The 19,494-nt window shown below is 34.5% G+C and overlaps 1 protein-coding gene across 3 annotated transcripts; it reads right to left on the minus strand.

Moving 5' to 3' along the window:
- Nucleotides 1-499: 499 nt before the first annotated feature.
- LOC129308244 (protein CELLULOSE SYNTHASE INTERACTIVE 1-like) lies at nt 500-11,355 on the minus strand. Of its 3 annotated transcripts, XM_054949307.1 has the most exons (8): nt 11,126-11,355; nt 10,371-10,530; nt 9,224-9,297; nt 5,853-8,904; nt 3,067-5,611; nt 2,097-2,551; nt 1,101-1,217; nt 500-983 (listed from the first exon to the last, which is right to left on the minus strand). In XM_054949307.1, exons 2-8 carry the CDS (start codon nt 10,434-10,436, stop codon nt 843-845), a joined length of 6,450 nt encoding a protein of 2,149 aa, XP_054805282.1. In that variant the 5' UTR covers nt 10,437-10,530; nt 11,126-11,355; the 3' UTR covers nt 500-842. The 3 variants fall into 3 exon arrangements, with proteins under 3 accessions (XP_054805282.1, XP_054805284.1, XP_054805283.1); XM_054949309.1 differs by lacking the exon at nt 10,371-10,530; XM_054949308.1 differs by lacking the exon at nt 11,126-11,355 and having other exon boundaries at nt 10,414-10,490.
- Between the last annotated feature and the right edge of the window lie 8,139 nt (nt 11,356-19,494).

The raw sequence follows: 19,494 nt of genomic DNA on the forward strand, positions 1-19,494 counted from the left end.
TAATAAAGTGTTTCACTCTAAAATAAATATAAAGTAATTTATTCATTAGGAGCACTTAAAAAAACACAATGATTACACCTTAAATGTTATGTATTGTTGAATATCCAACCCTTCAAAAAATATCTTATATTTTTTAACAAAGAGAGTACAATTATTTATATGAAAAAATAAAACACAACATAATTGGTTTATTGAAAAACACACAACATAACTGATTAAATTGATAAAAATTAAAACAATTTAAAAACTAATTTGTTTTCATTTAATTATACATACATATCAAATCGTTAATACATTTTATACATTAGATTAATTTAAAAGTTAATTTATATTTTAAAACTTAAAGAATTAACATGATAATTTAAAAAAAAATTGTAAGAATTAAAAAAAATAAACTTAAAAGACCACAAAGATAGCTGAGGATCGAAGCAAACTTCAAACACTAAAAATTTCATCATCCGGAAAAAAAAAAAAGTGACTAATTATTGATTCCAGCATATGATAAACTCCACTGATGGTATTTCATCCCTCGTGGAGGAAAAAAATGTCTACAACCCAAAAGTATAAACAATCGCATTGCCCTCTCAAGTATAAATTGACAAGAAGCAAGAATTACAAAAGAAACTCGAAAGAGTTGGTTGAACTTTGGATCCAAATGTAATCCAAAAATAAAAGAATACAAGCAAATTTTACAAAAGAATACAGGTATGGGTGTGTAGGCCAAAAGTAAAGCAAATGTTGCCTTATGTACATTAACATGATAAATAACACAACAAAAATTTCTCTCCAGGCATTTCCTATGACCACCAAATCTGAAGCTTGAAGTTAAACTCTAACGGGCATCACTTGTTAGACCACTGGAATTCTATCTCTAAATTCCTCGAGGGACCGCTTTTACTTTCTGGTAGTAGAGTGTACTCGCCGGCAACAGATCCGAGCATCACGACGCGATCAATTTGGATCGTCACTTTCCCAAATGAACTCTGTCATCATATTACAATAAAATGTCGAATGACAGTGGAGAAGGAAAAGAGAATAAAACTAAGAAGATGAATGAATACACCTTTTTTATCTTGAAATCTATGTTTTCCCCAACTTACCTTTCCCATTTTGCTCTTATTTTTGCAAGAAATATGAAGCTTCTGGCCTTTTGGAGGGCTCTCAAAGGACCATGAAAAGCTCTCATCCCATTCCGGATTTGGGCCAGTTGAGACCACCTGATCAGAGTAAATACAAAAGGGATCACTATAAGCAAGGGGGGGTGATTAAATGTATTAAACATTGTAGCAAGCAAAAAACACAATGTCCTAGGCTTAAATCATAGTACAATCACAATTTGGGGACAAATCACACTTGTGGTTGAATATTAAATGCAAAATAGTCTAGGACTTGGGGTGGTTATACAGCTAGGGGGGATACTTCCACATCTACAAAGAAGCAAATCACAAATTAATTCAAATTATCTAAACTGCAAGCACACCAAAATAAAAAACCAGATTGCAAACTAACCACTTCGGCTCTGATAATCGGCCAAATAATCCCCTCTAATAAATAGCTGCTTCCATATAAAATGTTATCAACTTGTGAAATCAAACAAAAAGTTTAACTGCTCAGAATTTTGAAACAAATAAAATATAAATTTAAAAAAAAAAAAACTGAAGTTTCACATGCAAACAGAGTCATGGGATTAGCTTTCACCAAATCCTAAATTGACCTGCTCAACTGGAATAGCTGCAGAACTATGGCATATACATGGAGGTCAACTGGAATTTTTTTCGAGGCAGCAAACCCAAGAGTGCACATCATTTAATTGAGAAAAAATTTTTTGCCATAATTTCCTCAAGAAATAGCATAAACTCTCTAATAACAAACCAGCTCAACAAATCGTAGTGCATTACTTGGATCTACATCTAGTCTAGTGCACCATTTTCATCACATCCTAGCGCACGTAGAGAGAAACTAGGCCCATTTTAACCTCTTCTCTCCACCCCCAACCCCCCACATTTTTTTGGGGACAAAGATGGACCAAAAACAAAAAAGGAAAAATAAAAAGATTGCAGTTTGGAGATAAGCAAGTCTTAAATAAAACATTATACCGTGGTTTGCCTTGGAGGAGTGTTGCCAAGTGTAAGCTTACAGTAAACACTTGGATTACCAACTGACTGCTTCATGTAGTTACCGCGTTTTATAATCACAACTAATGTCCCAGGCAAACACTGCAGTAGAAATTCAGCCTTCTCTTGAAACCGAGGAGGACCAGACTGGATTAAATACTGTAGCAAAGGAATAGCATCTGCAGCTGCTATTGACTGAGCTCTTGAGACTTCTGCCGGACATGCTGACCAAGCTTGCCTGAGAAGAAAAAGTGTGTCCAAGGCAGCTTCTTGAGTGGCCTCAGAACCTGTTTTCAATGATGTAACCAGATGGGGAATGCTAAGTGTTGCTGGCTCACTGGCTCTCAGTCGTGGGAAGTTGCTAAAAAGAGCATTTAAGGCTCTCAGATACTCATCATTCACACTTCCAGTAGCCCATAAATCCTTTTCAATAGCAGCTGCATCACCGTGAAAAATCAATAATCAATTTAACAAGTGCACCAGGGCATGCGCAAATACAGACACAGATATCAGACTGTGGCTGTATGCAAGGCTAAACAGTTTGAGGTCTTGAACTGAAAAACATCATTACCCCACATCAAAAACAGCACGTTCTTTCATATGCCATGGGATTTTAAGTTCAATTTATACTATGTCAGCCGCAAGAGAATAACATAATATACTCACTGCAACATTGTAAATCTCTGCTATTGTAAATTTAGTTGAAAATCAAGTTATCTCCTTGCCTTTTAAAAGTAATCTAAACACAAATTACCATGATTGCTCAATTAACAGATGATACGAGAACAAAATCTGTGCCAAAAGTTCCCAACCCTATTGAAACAATTATGCCTTTTCTTATACAAGTAAAAAAATGATAATGTGTTTCTTCAGCTGTTCAGAATAAAAATGAATTGTAAAAAGATCATTTAGCAAGCAGTAAATACTGCACAAGCAGCAGATAAAAACTCACCAGTTATTGCTCTGACCGTTTCACTTGAAGCATATTCTTGAATTGTGTTATTAGAGAAGAGAAGTTTAACGAACATTGCAGCCTGAACTGATGTTTCTGGATCACTAGAACCTATCAGATCCAATACAACCTGTACACCACCAGCCTCAGCAACTGCTCTTTTATTTGATCGACTATGCATCACAAGGTTCTGCAGAGCACATATAGCAACAACTTTCATTTCCTCTGTTGGCTGATCTTCAAGCACATTCACCAAAGCACGACACGCTGAAACTGCATCACTTGTTCGAGCAAGACTCTCATTCTGAAATAGATCACCAAGAGCCAAAATTGCCAGTAACCTTGCCTGCTGTCCTTGGGTTTGTGGGTCCAAGAGGTACTGCGATAACGGCACAATGGCTGATCTGGTAGCTTTTGTTTCTCTAATCTTGACATTGTTTAGCAATACTTCCAGTAGTCTAGCAGCAGTTTCCTCACACTGATGAGACCTTAGAAGCTCTAAGAGAGCCTCTATCGCACCACTTTCAGCCATTGCTTCTGCACTAGTGCCATCATCACTTTCCAACACTAGAAGAGCATTTAATGCACCAATAACTGTGCTCTCTGAACCAGCACGAAGCAATCTTACCAACACAGCAATAGGCACTTCCAAGTAGAATTCAGAACTGAACTGCAGAATACTTGACAAAACAGAAGCAGCAGATTCCCATAAAGCATGCGGAAGTGAAGGGTCAGCATGCAATATTACTTTCGAAAGTTCAACAACACCACCCTCTTTTGCAATTTCATTTGGCCATATCAGTGCAAGACTAACTAGGGCTTTCACAGCTCTCTGCTGCAATATGTGGATACCAGAGCCAAGAACTCGAATAAGAGGACCAATTACCAGCTGTGTAGCTGGATCTTTCTGAAGGTGTTCTTCCAAAAGTAGATGTGAGAGAAGCTCAGCAGCCAACTGCTGCACTGCCGGTATCGGAGAATCAAGCAAGGGGATAAGTGGTTCAATAGCTTGGTGAGATGTCAACGTATAATCAGCACGACATAGTGGATGTTCCAAGATATTAACCAAAACCTGCAATGCACTGTGCTGTCCGTCAGGCCCAAATTCATGTCTTGTCAGCAACAAAAATAGGGGTTCAACCACTTTAGAAGCAGACTGCCCTTTAGCTATGCTAGCATTGTTAGTCAATATACGCAGCAATTCAGCAAATGCAGCGCATAGATAATCAGGTGCTTCATGAAGAATGTCAAGTATGCTTTCAATAACTCCAGCTTTGACCATTTCCATTTTACAAGCAGGTCTGTCTTTCCCTAGTTTAACCAGAGTTCTAGAAATAGCCTCATGGAGCAAAAAGTTCCTGCCATAGAGAAGACCAACAAGAGGAATAATGGCACCATGAGCAGCAACTAGTTCAGCCAATTGCTCGTCATCAACAAGCCTATCCAGTGCGCGGACAACCGAATGCTGAGCAGCACTAATCTCACTTACAAGGAGAGAAACTAGAGGTTCAACACAGCGTGCAGCAGCCATTGAGGACCTAATCCGTGTATTTCCAAACAGGACACAACATAATTCCGCAGCATCCCCTTTGAGGTCCAATGAACAATTCGATGAAAGGATCCTACAAAGCACATCAACTGCATTCATTTCAACATCAACAACTGCTAGCGCTCTAGATGGATTTTCACTTAGGAGCCTAATGAGCGTAGCTATTGCAGCATGCTGCTCCTTCTCCAAACCAGTATTAAGAATCTCCACCAAGGGTTGAACAGCTTGTCGAGATGTTTCTGCATTCCTAATCTGATCAGCAGAGAACAAGTTTTCCAGGGCTTTGGCAGCACTGTACCTCGCACCTCTCCCCCCTAAACGTAAGACAGCTACAAGTTGAGTAACAGCACCAAACGCTGCCTCATGTCTCCGGATATCAGCACAGTCAAACAGAATTCCTAACAGATCAGTAGCAGCTTCTTCGGTTGCATCTTGGGGACCCAGTGAAAGATACTTCGTAAGTGCCTCCAAGGCCCCAGATTCTACCATTACAATCTTATTGGATGGGCAATCTCTGGCGAGCTGAGTTAGAAGCCCAAGAGCTAAAAACGGTGCTCCTGGGCGATCTGGAATTGGTTTGAGCAGATCAACAAGGGCAGGTATTGCCTTCCGTGAAGTGGCACCAACCCTAATGTCATCAACTCTGAACAACCTCTCAAGAGCAACTTGATCAGGATAACGAACCAAGGAGAACTCCTCTGACAGGTCCAGAAGGTCCTGTATATCAACATCAGCACAGCCAAGTAGGGAGATTAGCCCACTTGCAGCCCCTGAGTTTGCAACAGACAGTAGTGTACCCCTACTTCCATTACAGACTAGGCTAGCTATTGATTGTGCCGCAAAATATCTGTTATCTAATTCCTCTGACCTCAATAAACTGGCAATAGCTGGTACAGATTTCATGGTAGCATGTGCTCTGATGATATCTCTATCTTGAAATAATACAGCCAACAATAATGCACAAATCCACATGCTACTATCTTCTTTATAATCAATCTGCAATGACACCAAAAGGACAAAGGTTCATATATATATATATATATAACAATAATCACAAATGAATTTCTAACCAATAACATTCGTGCATGCCAGAGAGATGAGACATTACTTAGAAACAATGTTTGACAGGTAAGGTTGTTTTTATGTGCAAATATGCAAATTTCTGGACCAACCAGAGCCTAATACATGTCATATTTCTTTCTGATTGACTGCAAAATAAAATGGCCTTCTTTAATACCTGGCTATATTGCGAGTAACAGTCTGATATTTTTTCAGTGAGAATGTCAATTGCTCCAGCCTCCATTATTGCAATTTTACATTGTTCATCATGACAAGCAAGAATAGATAATAACCATATAGCTAGCTTAGCATCAGATATAATGGTGCCAGTGCTGGATTTACAACCATTGGCGTCTTCTTTTCTATGTATGAAAATGCTAATGAATTCCTTGTTTCCTTCACCTTGGTATGACAAAGGCAATGCAGAAGAAAGCATATTAACAAGAGATTGAACAAGATCAACACACAAGTTTGATTGGTTGAGTTCCTCCAACACTCTCTGGTGGCTTACTTTGGCAGCACAACTAATAAGTGCAGCTCCCCCAATTTTGACCTTTACATTTTTAGTACCAATTACCCTTTTAGCCAACGAACTCAAGCATCCATTGGCTGAAACAACATTGTTTCCAAGAACAACGGGCTGATCCCTGCATAACTGGGATAATATCTCGATAGCTTTATCCTGAAACATTGGTGTTGATTCAGCGATAGACAGCACTATTGGGTTTATGCTTTCAGGGAATTCAGCCAATACAGCCCATGCTGGTTTAACATGTTCACTATTCTGGTCCAACCTGGACAGAACAGCAAGTGCTTCTATAGCCTCAGAGGTAGAAACTGATCCATTAATAGCAGAATCCAGGAAGGAAACCAAAGCAAGCACAGTCCCAGCACGATTCACACATTCAGTTATAGAATAATCAACTTGTCGAGAATGTATGAGGCGAGCAATTGCTGCTGCTGCATGAACTTTTCCAGAAATTGTGCCTTCACGTAATACTCTGGTAGCCGGCATGATAACTTCCTCAGCAACAGCCTTCTCTGAAATCTCACTATCTAAAATAAGATTAGCCACAGCACATGTTGCCAACTCTACAACATCCAAATCAGAAGAATTTGCTAGTGTAATTAGGTGGAGAAATGCATCTCTACCAACAGAAGCTACATCCCTGTTCTCTTTGATGGAAAGAAATATTGCTGCAAGGCACCTTGAAGACTCTATTTGGATACTTTCAGATTCAACATTAAGCAACTTCATGGCTGACAAAAGAGTTTTAACAGCAATACTGCTTTCACGCACATCTTTCCTCATTTCAAAGATGCCTGCCAGAGCTGATGCTGACTTAGCTTGAGTTTCTTCTTTCGTAGAGCTCATTAATTTTATCATTGTATCAATTGCATCACTTGCAGCACTACCTTCTCGTTGAATGTCACCGAGAGGGGCAACTGACAGCATGCTCTTCAAAGCATCCAAAACATAGACCTTCGATTCAGGCAGATCGCTTGTCAATAAGGCTGTAAGCTGACTGATTGTGGTAGTATCAGATTTATGAATCAAGTGATTTAAGGTTTTTGCTGCTATCTCCTTCCCATTTGGGCTTCCATTCTTCAATAGCCACAACAATGCAGGAACAGCATTAGCACTCTCCACACAAGCACGTATATCTTCGCTGTGATTGCACAGGTTTGTAAGGATTTTTGCCGAGTCTTCTTTTGCTTTTGTGGATCCTGTCTCCAAAATTTGAACTAAAGGAGGTATACCACCGGCAGCAGTAATGGCCCATTTACTTTCATCATTTTCATTAGATAGAAGGCATAGCAGAGCGACTGCACATTCTTGCTGTTGTTCTGATGAAAGCCCGAGAAGGGATATCAACAGCTGAACTCCTTCACGGCCCTGAAGGGCACGCCACAGACTGCCTTCATTGCTGCACAATGTAAGGAGAGATCTTAAAAGATCATCTTGCACTTCATTGACAGCCATCGTTATTAATCCGACAAGCAGGTGTTTTGCATCTGAATTTGCAAGCTTAACTGACAGTACGGGATTGCCATACAAACTAGCCAGGGCTTCAATGGTTCGTTCCTTCACAAGAAAAGGTGATTGAGGTTTGAATTGCTTGAGCAATGTTTGCTCCACTACCAACGGATCTGATGTTCTAGTAGCTTCAGCCTTGCTATCATATATCATAAGAGCTGAAGCTAAAGCCCCCAATGTGTCAGCAATTTGAGTAGCTGAGGTGCACGATTCAAGGCTTTGACCAAGGCTGGAGATGACATAAGACAAACCACCAGAGATGTTAGCCAGCGCGCACATGGCATTTTCCTGCAATGCTTGAGCATGCTCGCCCTGCATGAACTCTTTCGAAGGAGCTATGGTAGCATTGATCAGAGCAGGAATGCCATTAGAATTAGCTATCTCCCGCCTTGCTTCTTTGCACTGAGAAGACAAGGATTTCAGAGCACCGGCTGCTTCAGCTCTAATAGGGGCGTCATTACCAGGGCCCAATAATTTTAGGAGCTGTTTTGTCGCCTCTGAAGCCAACACCTTAGAACAAACAGACGCATCCTCAATCATCATGCTGGCAAGTAGGAAGCACACATTAGCTAAAGTGCTAGGATGACCTGCTGTCAATAACTTCATTAACACGTCCACTCCTCCAGCTTGTATTGTTGCATTCCAGAATCCCTCCGTATTGCTAGAGAGATTTTTCAAGGCTCCGGTCAATAAACCATCAACTACATTTCCAGTCTTCAGCCCTTTCTGAAGCTGCTCCCACAGCACAGGTACCACTCCCTCAGTTGAAAAAATTTTTGATCCAACGTGGTCTTTTGAGCCACCTTGAGAGACAGCGTAAATAGTCTTCGCAGCAGCTACTTGACCATCAGCTGAACTGGATTTAAGTAGACCAAGCAATGGAGGAATGCATCCTCCAAGTAACACTTTCACTCTTAGCTCATTTTCTTTACAAAGGGAGCCCAAAACAGTCGCTGCCTCAATCTTCACACTCACTGAACCTGATCGGAGAAGAGAAACAAGCACTGGCACTGCCTGAGAATGAGATCCAACAGCGCTAAATGCATTTTCACGCACATCAATAAGCTCCGATAACTGCCTTAAGGAGTATTCCTTCTCTTGTGCAGAGGATGAGCTCTGTCGCAGCTGCTCGATGCATTGGGCAACACTTGCTAATGTCCCATCTGGATCCTCCATGCTGCTGCTGCGCTCTCTGCAACCAGTTAAGGATGTAAGGAGCTTGAGTTGGACAGCTGAAGTCAGATTTCTACTCAAATTTCAAATTTCCATTGCCATGAAATTTAGATAATCAATTCAGGGGAAAGGAATTCTTGATTCAGATGACAAATATACCAAATTATCAAAGAGGCCCCCGCTTTAGATATTGCATGATATGAGTATTTTTATGTAAACACAATTCCTTTTTATGTTTAGATTTTGAAACAGATGAGAATTTTGAGTCTATAATCATGTCAGGTAGTAAATTGTTCCTGTATTGCAAAATATCTAGGAAATATTATGATTTAGCTAACCTCAATCCCATCTTCAAAACAGAATGTGGAGTAGGGGGCTCTGAATCTGGAATATTACCCTCGCCATTTCTTTCCTGCAATCAATAGATCAATAGTGAAGACTGAAGAATGACAACTGGCATGGCCACGTCAGAAAAGAACAAAAATAACAAAAAACCAGGGACTAACAAATTTGATACTCCATAAATATAAATCATTCTAAGGGCATTGGTGGCATTTTTACTCTTTCAAATTTTTAATTGCTCATTTCATTCCAGTGTGAACTTTACACTTGCTTCTTAAAAACAAGAAGCTTGGGAAAACTAAGTTCTATGAAAAAGGAAAAAAAGGAAAAAATGAGATCCAATAACAATATACCACAGCTTGATTATATTCCTTCTCAGTAAAATGTAAGAACCAAATTACTAACAGATTTAATTCCAACTGACCCATTGCGTCTGTTGAGCCAAACAGATGGAAAATTGGAAAGGAATATAATATTGTAGGGACATACTATATTGTGTCAGCAAAGAACTGTACTCTCGACAACTATACTTTCTTCTAGAGAGCAGAAATATTAACTAACCAATAGGATAGTTATAACTTTTGATTACCGCATTGATAAAACAGAAAGACTATTCAATAACTATCCTTTTCTTTTCCTTTTTTCTAGCTTTGCCTGCATCAAATGTTTAATACCAAGATGAGTGTATCTATGGCAGTATTCATGCAGCATAAAAGGTCACTACATTAATATAGCATCAGCCAAGTAAATTTGAATACTCAAGAGATTTTCTGGATTTAACTTGTACGTGTCTTAAGTATGAAGTGTAAGTGTAACGTGTTTTTAGTGATAAAGGGAAGAAACAGACAGCAGAAAGTTGTAACTTCTTTATGTGCCACATTAAACTTTCTAGATACTCTAGGTAGTAGTGCAAGAGGAGAGCGTTGACAATATCTTGGCTCAGACAAGACAGTAGCAACTTAAATTTTATATCAATTTTCAAAATTCTAGATGCACCAATTGAAAGTGATTTATGAAATATTACACGCTAATACAAGTCTAACAATCATTTTATCCAATTGGCTGGTTATGATTGCATAAGATTATTATTTATGTTGGAATACTGGCAACGAATGAAAAATTAACATTGATTTGAAAATGCACCATATCATTAGCAGCAAGGCTGCCACCATTGTTGGAACCAAACCTCCAGGCAAGTGTAGTCGTCATATTCAGTTCACGTCAAGACACCCAAGTAGATCGATTCAGCACCCAGCTCCCCTCCAGATCTATACTGGAGAGACAGCCAGAACATCAAAGCCCCCTGCCGAGTAATTATAACTTCAACGAATAAAAATCAAAGCCAACTGCAAATCTCAATGATAACTGGGGATTGGGGGGATATTTATAATGCAACAACCCGATCCTGCGCTAATACTTTCACAATTTAAATGCTGATGATCGACCTAGCCCACGAGAAGAAAACCAAAAAGAACGGATAAATTGCTGCAGCATTCCACGAATATTCCAAAATCATTTATCTTATTATCACCATAAGCAATACAAATTAGCCTCTGAATTGACACTTCAATGATGACGAAATTGAGGACTATAAGTTTGCATCTAGGTTTCCTCAGCAAACAAATAGAGCGAAATGCAACCAAATCGCCCAAAAATGGAACCTCCGTACAAATTGCAGTGACAGTCAACGAGTTTTGGAGAAAAGATAGTAGATCAATTACCGAAAAATCAAAGTCAAAACCCCATTCTGTTTAGTTAATGGAAGATGAAAACACTATCCAATTTATGCCAGGAATGCACGAATCAGGGACATAAATGCATGAAACTCACAGGGTACATCAATTTTAATCAATGCAAGGAGCTAAAAGAAACGAATGAGAAGAGAGAAGGAGCAAGACCTTCAGACGCAGAGAAATGAAGAAGCGCTAAAATGCATCAAATGGTTTCGTGCAAGAGAAGGGAACCCGAAGAAGCAGAAGATAAAGGAAGAGAGAGATGACAAGATCAGGATGTTCGCCTGGGTAGGAGAAATAGTGAGCTTCGATTTGCTTATTCTTTGTATTTTCCTTATTTGACTGTTACTTTTTCATTTTCTTTAGTGCAGAGTCTCAGTGAGGGGACGAAAGGAAACGTCGGGCGCTTCACAGTCGTAGCCGTCACTCCACAGTAAGAACCACCGACAACGACGACAAGTCGAAGCTCGAAGCTAAACAGCTCGGCTTCGGCTCGATGTAAAGTTTACGCTAGCAGATGGAAAAAAAGACTTTAATAACAGTTTTATCATATGTAAAAAAAAAAAAATTGTATTTTTTGGCCAGCTGTAATAAAGTTAATCAAACTGTAAGTCGGTAACAATCTGATGTTAAATAGGAACAGTAGCAATTTAAATTTTTTGCCTGCAATTATATTTTGTCTCTGGCCATGATTCACTTTTGCAAAATAATACCTTCATCATTCTATTCTAATTTTTAAATTATAAGATAATTTTGATTGAAGGTTATCTAGAGTCTCAAAATATAAGATAAGTTGATAAAAAAAACTAAGTTTTATTAAATATTATACTTTTTTTATGATATCATTTCCTCCTTATTATTTTCTATCTTCTTTAATCATTTAAGGTTATATTAAATGAATGGTATTTTAAAAAAAATATATTTTTATTTAAAAAAGTTGTAAAGTATATTTAATAAATTTTATTATAAGCATAATTTCATATAAATTTATTTTATATATTGAAACTACTGTACTTTTCTTTTTTTTTAAAAAAAACTACTTCTATTAAAATAGCAATCTAGAAATTGATTCGTACCATAAATTCTCATAGGCAAAAAATTAAAAAAAATATAATTATTAATCCTCATAGTTTTATCATGTTTTATTATTGATTTTTGTATTTTTTTTCCTTTCAAGTCCCTCTATTTTTTCAGTATAAATGTTAGTCCTTCTATTTTTTGAATATTTCTAGAAAGATGATAATGTGGCATTAATTGTATTAAATTATTTGACGAATGACTAACAATGTTAATGAAAATTTTGATATGTTTAAATCAAAATAAATGAGTTAATAATTACTTTCTGATGAAAACTATTCTGACAATAATGTTTGTCAACATCAAGAGGTGATTTTAAGGTTGTGTTTGATTCAAGAAGGAGAAGGGAGAATTTTAATAATACTTTGTTTGGTTTTGTTATGAGGGAGGGGAGGGGGAGATAGTAATTAATTTATCATTATATCCCTATGTATTAACTTATTTTTTAAAAATTGTTCCTCTTATAAAATATTTTTTCACCTTAATTAAATTATAATTTTTAAATTTTTGAATTATTAATAAATTTTATATTAATTATTATATATTGATATTGATTAAATATTAGTTTTATATTATTAAGCAAACGAAACAAAGAAATAAGGGAGTAAGCTTGCCTTGGGATTAATTGATTTATTACCGTAAGAAAACCCCCCACATAGCTGCTAATGCGAGGATGGAGATCCAATTGGCTGATGAATGACAGTAATAAGGTGGGTTTCACCTTCGTTCAATCTCAACAACATAACAAAGTGGGTTTAGTGGGAGAAGGTTGTGGCTGTTTCACATGTGGCTTGCTGAGCAGTGGTGTGGCAACCATTTTTTATGAGTTCAATGGTGGTGGCTAAAAGTGAAAACCAGTCACATGTTAGAAGAGAAGGATTTTTGTTTTTTTTAACACAAGAACATTTATGAAATATAAATAAAAAAATAGATGACAATATAGTCAAAAAATTTAGCTTTCCTTCAAAAAACTCCTAAATTGGAGGGACCTCTTCTCCAAAAATTTTCTATCAAATAAGGGGTGGGGATAATTTTCCCTCTTCCGAACCCTCTAACTAAACATACCCTTAAGCTTTTAGTTACTTTATATTATGTGTCAAGCCTTTTATTTTCATATATTAAATGTCCTAATCAATTTTTTTAGCCAAGTTAAATGGCCTGTAAGTTCTGCATATGGTGTTTTTGTCATTTGCCTTCCCCCCTCCTTTTTTCATTTACTGATTAGATGGTCACCTCATCCTTATTTATTTAATATTCAGCAAAAGATTTAATATCTTTAATTACATATCAAATAATTTAATATCATTGATGCTATATTATCATCCCTTTAAAAGTATTTAAAAGTAGAGGGATTAATACTGTGTATAGAAAAAGTTAAAGGGACTCAAAATATTAAAAAAAGTAAAGTGACATTGAAATCAATAATAAAATAAGATAAAGTTATAAGGATCAAAAGTTATGTTTTTTTTCAAAATTAATTATCATAAATTTTCATACAAAATAGAGAGGGAATAAAACTATCTTATTAAAACATCATTATCAGAAAAAAAAAATCAAATTACTCCTTTGGTCCTATTTATAGAATAGAAAGAGTATTTGTTTTCATTCTTTTAATGAAGCATCTCAATGATTATTGTGTCAATCTTTATCTTTTTGCCCCTATTAAATCTTAAAAATATTATTAAATGTGAAAGTATTTTATTATTAAAATATATATATTTAATAGGAGTAAAGTTAAAAATTTGTTAAATTTTTAAGTAAAGTTAATGAAATTTAAAGTTTTTAATAATTATAATAAAAATATTAACAATAACTTATAAATAAAATCAAAAAGAATATCAAATTAATGTATCAGTGTCATCAATCGTCATACATAAATGACATTGTATAGCAGACAATATGTTTTCAGGAAAAAAAAAAAATGAATATACATATAAATCATGAAGCACGTGTCTTGCTTCAAACATCATTTAACATTTATTTCATTCCCTTAAACATAATATTTAAATTTAAAATTGGTGATACGTTAGGGTAATGGTTTCAAAATAATTTAGATTATGTTTGAATTTTATCAACAAAAAAAAAAGATTATGTTTGAATTGATGAATTTTTATTTAGATTTTACATTTAAAATCTCAAAGCAAAAGCAGAAGATTGAGAGCAATGAAACTACCTATATTTTTTACTTGGTGATACAAGAGAACAAGGAATAAAAGAAGATGTGTGAATAATAAAAATGCTAACAGTAAAAATGTGAAAAGAATAAGAGTAAGAATGGCTAGCATTTTAAATAACTATAATATAAAAAAATTAAAATTATAAAGAAATTATCCTAAAAAATGTATTGATCCAAATCTATAAATTTTCATGAGTCCAAATAGCAATTTTAATCCACATTCAAATTCTCATTAATATAAACACAACTTTAAATAAGATCATAACCATACAACAGTCAATAATAATTGAGTACTCGAAAGAGACAAGGAGTGTTCATGATTGAAACACGAGCAGCCAAAAGACCATAAAGAATAATAATCTATAAATGTATGCTTAGTTGGCTAAAGCAGTGCGCGCGCGCGCGCACAATTTTCACCAAAGAAATCCCCTTGTTACTTAGTATGTTCAAAGAAATTAAAAGTCATATAGTGAATAGTGATAATTGATTTTGTTCGATAACAACCACTTTAAAATTGTCATATCCCGATTAATAACAGGATTTTGTTAATGGCATTAGCTTTAAACAAGCAGACTACACGATTAGTTTACATATTATAATTATTATTGTTAATATTATTATTATTTAGACCAGCAAGCATGTGCTGTTATGACAACGATGATAGAGAATTTGAGACTCTGTACCTTTATTATTGTTCCACAGTTGAACGAATATTTTTATATTAAAAAAAAATCAAAGAGCCGTCTTCGCATCTTATGGCTACAAGGCTGACTCCAAGAAGTTGATATTTCAACCCTTGCGATTTGGATTGAGAAACTGTCTCATGTCTATGGCAGATAATGTTTGCTCTCTCTCTCTATATATATATATATATGGTTTAATTAAGTTTAACTTTTTTTTAAAAAAAAAAGGTGAGATTTAGTTGTTATATATCCTTGATTATAATTAAAGTTTAATTAAAAAATAAATTTAAAACGTATATTTTTAGTGATATAATTGGAGTGATATAATGGACAGTTGAACGAATATTTTTATATTAAAAAAAAATCAAAGAGCCGTCTTCGCATCTTATGGCTACAAGGCTGACTCCAAGAAGTTGATATTTCAACCCTTGCGATTTGGATTGAGAAACTGTCTCATGTCTATGGCAGATAATGTTTGCTCTCTCTCTCTATATATATATATATATGGTTTAATTAAGTTTAACTTTTTTTTAAAAAAAAGGTGAGATTTAGTTGTTATATATCCTTGATTATAATTAAAGTTTAATTAAAAAATAAATTTAAAACGTATATTTTTAGTGATATAATTGGAGTGATATAATGGCCCGTATAATGTAGCATCGGGTGAAAAGAATAAGACCCACATCATAGGAATCATAGCTAGGATGATTCGACACGTCAAGTGTATATTTGTCTCGTTGCATGCTTTTGCGGAGATAATCAAAACATAAACCATGGGATACTCTCACAGTCGTATGCAGGTTAAGACGGATTGGTCCCCACATTATGAAAAGGATATATATGTGTGTGCGAGAAAAATATCAATCAATCACCGTTAAAAAAAAATTTATATTAATTAATGATTATTTATTATTTAAATTTAAATACATATTTATCATTTTTATTTAATCTTTCATCAATAAATATCTATTTAAATTTTAATAATAATTTATTTAAATTAACAATTGTCAATTCAAGCTTTTTTCATTTAAATTTTGACAATAATTAATTTTTAATTTATATAAATTTTTTTTAGTGATCCTTCATCACTATTTTTATATATATTTTTATATATATGTATATGTATTGTGGCCTCCAATCCTTTGTACACAATGATTAGTGGCTGTTAGAAAACTTATTGATATTTATAAAAAAAATCCAATTTAATTCTTTTGTTTCATGTGAAATTTCTGTTTTCATTGAGCTAATTTTAAGACACTTGTGTTACTTTTAACAGATGTGCTACTCCAATTAAACTCTCCACTTGATGATGTCTTTTGCTTGAATTGACCCTCTGCGCAAGCTTTGGGTCCAAAAAGAAGGGCAATTGATTTACAAAATAAATAAAATAACGTTAAATTTTACAAGGCACACACTACGCAACAATCACACTCGCACTTTCACCATTTCATGGATGGCATACGCTTTATAAGTTGACTCGACGTATGCTACTAGAAAAATATAATTTATAGAGAGAATTTAGTGAGGAATTTTTTATCCCATTCTAAAAGGACAAATTAGATAGGAACTGTAACTCGTGTTTTAAAACTTACAAAAAACTATAAGAATTTTAAAAAAAATATAAGGGACTACATCCAAAAATAAATAGATTTGTGAGACCAAATTAATAAATGAGGTGAATTTAAGGGTCTAAATTAAAAGTTTTATCATCCAATATTTCCTTTTTGCATGGAGCGAAATTCTATTTAAACCAAATTGTATTAGGATTAGATCATGCCCAAAGTTTTTAAAAAAATTTACATTATTATAGTCCACAGGCTTAACTGACGTAGGTGAGAAAGGACTTAAAATGAGATTCTCCCTTTATTGCATGTAAATTGCTAGATAACGGCTCCTATCAGTTTATCATGCATTGAGTTGGTTCTATTCATGCATGAGGCGGCAAGGTGCGTTTTATCTGGGAATATTCCATGCAGTCTGAATATATAAGTTACCTTAAAAAAAAATCAATTATCTTGTATAAAAAGATGAATAATTAATTACTTTCGTTCTTTCTAATCTTTTAAAAATTACTTTTAAAAATGATGTAATGAATAAGAATAAATCAAAAAAATATTTCTATTTCAAATAATATCAAGCGAAATAATTATAAGTAGATAAGAGTATTGGTGTGCACGAGAGACCTTTGGGATGTGCAACAAATTAAATAGAAGAAAGAGACAACTTCATGTGGGCCATACATGGCTCTCTTTTAGGGGTGCTCAGTGTGAACCCATACTTATTGGCCCGATATCATCCCGATCATATCAGGATGGGTCTTATCTCGACTCGAAAATAATCGAGACAGGACTTTACGGGACGAGATAGGAAAGGAGTTTGGGGTGGAACGTAACACGGGATTATCATCGGGACGTCCCGTCCCGTCTCGAATATTATATATATTATTTTTTATTTTAAATATATTAATTATATTAATATAATTTATACTTATATTAATTATATCAATTATAATTTAATACTTGCAATTCTTATTTAAAACTAAATTTTTTTATATTGATAATTTTAATGGCATGGAGTAAACATGGCAATATCTTTCTTTATAATATATTAATTATATTAATATAATTTATTTTTATATCTATCTATTTAATAACTTTTATTTATAACGTATTTCTTGCTTTATTTTTAGAAGAGTAACTAGCTTAGCACATCTTCACTAAAGTAGAAAAACAATGATTTGATGTTGTGTTTGACTTGTCTGTTGTTGCTAATCTTATAGCATAAAGATCACTTGTATTTGTTATTATAATGTGTAGTTGTAATTAATATAATTCAATAATTAATTTTAAATTATTATTATTTATGTACTTGTGTTGTTTTGATTTTAAAATTAATAAATTATATGATTTAAAATTTTAATAAATATTATTATTCAGATCTTTTTTCGATATTATTTCATTTATCGGGATGGCGGGACGTCCCGATCTTGTCCCTGTCCCGTCCCGACTCTTAACGAGACGAGACGACTTTTGGGACGAGACGGGACACGGAATGAAAATTCAATCTCGATCTTTTTTTGGGAACAAGATATGAGATGGAGGTATCCCAATCCCGTTCCGATGAACACCCCTACTCTCTTTAGTTAGTGTCTGCATCACTTGTTCTCAAATCTTGGATGAGTGTTCAGATCCCCTTTTTGTTTCCACCCGGCCACGCCTATCCTTATTTCCTGATATTCAGCTTCACCTTCACCCGTTTCTAAATTCTCATCATTTGGATTGCCGCTAACTGGGCACTCTTTTCTCACTACTTTCTCTCCTTTGTTTTCTTAGGAACAATATAACTTTAATTTCTATATTTTTTAACATGTTTTAGGATTATTTTTTTTTGTTATTCCAAGTTTCTTAAATTTCACCTGTTTGCATTATTAGTCCTTATATTTTAAATATGACCATAAGGGGTTAACAGTGTTTAACTTGTACATAAAGTATGTTACTTCTGATGCTAACTTGTTGAAATTACAATAAATTGTATAAAAATAAGTAGAAGGCCAAAAAAAAAAAAATTGACATCAAATCAAATTCTTATGTGCGCAATGGAAGAAGTGAGAAGAAAGTAAACGTAGATAGATAGAAAAAAAGTTAATTAATAGTCGTTTTGCTCACAAAATGTCTAACTCACCCTATTTTTACTAATTTAGCAATAAAATTAACGTAAGTATGTACAAATCAATAGAATTAACTCCGTCGGTGTTGATGTCATGATATGAAGTGTGAACATATTAAGGGATGGTGTGGCAAAGCTTGTTAGGAGAAATGATTGGATGAAAGAAGAGATGCGTGAATGGTGTGAGCAACTCTTTAACTATAAAGAGGAAGAGGACGAAGCAACATGGTGTGGATTATTTTGTGAACCTTTCTTTCTGTTTGCTTTCTTCCTCTTCTGAACCTTTCTTCTCTGTATTTTCCCTTTTCTATACTGCTTATTTAATGCTTTTGTAATTAATGCTTCAGCCTTATCAGTAGCTACTATACTGAATATAATAATATTTGTGTTGCCCCATTTAACTTGAATTCATGATAGTCGTTAAGAAGTAACATTGTAAAAAGATGAAACTTAAGGGATCATTTGAAGCAACAACAAATATAGAAAAATAATACCAAAACACGTTGAAAATATAAAAACTCACTACTATAAAATAGAACATATTGGATGGTTCTTTTAACTCATGTTGGACAATTTTGAACCGCCCAACATGCTACCATCATATATTTGCAAAACAAATATTAAATGGTTATAAGAACCATTCAATACTTGGAGCCCAATATTGGACAGTTGTAGTAATAACTATTCAATATTAAGTGACATTTAAAAAAAATGGCCATTTTTTTGGATTAGAGGACCAAATATTGGACAGTTGAAGCAATAATCGTCCAATATAGGGTGACATTCTTTAAAAAAAAATAAGGGCATTTTTTTTTGGATTGGTAATATTTATGGAGACTTTACTTGATTATTTATTATAAATTTTGAGTTAATATACTACTATAAATTTTTATTTTATAAAGTTGTGGGGTATTTTTTTGAATTGGAGCTCC

Source organism: Prosopis cineraria, unplaced genomic scaffold (assembly GCF_029017545.1).
Source record: "Prosopis cineraria cultivar Desert tree isolate PC_DT_omini unplaced genomic scaffold, ASM2901754v1 PC4, whole genome shotgun sequence".
Taxonomy (NCBI): domain Eukaryota; kingdom Viridiplantae; phylum Streptophyta; class Magnoliopsida; order Fabales; family Fabaceae; genus Prosopis; species Prosopis cineraria.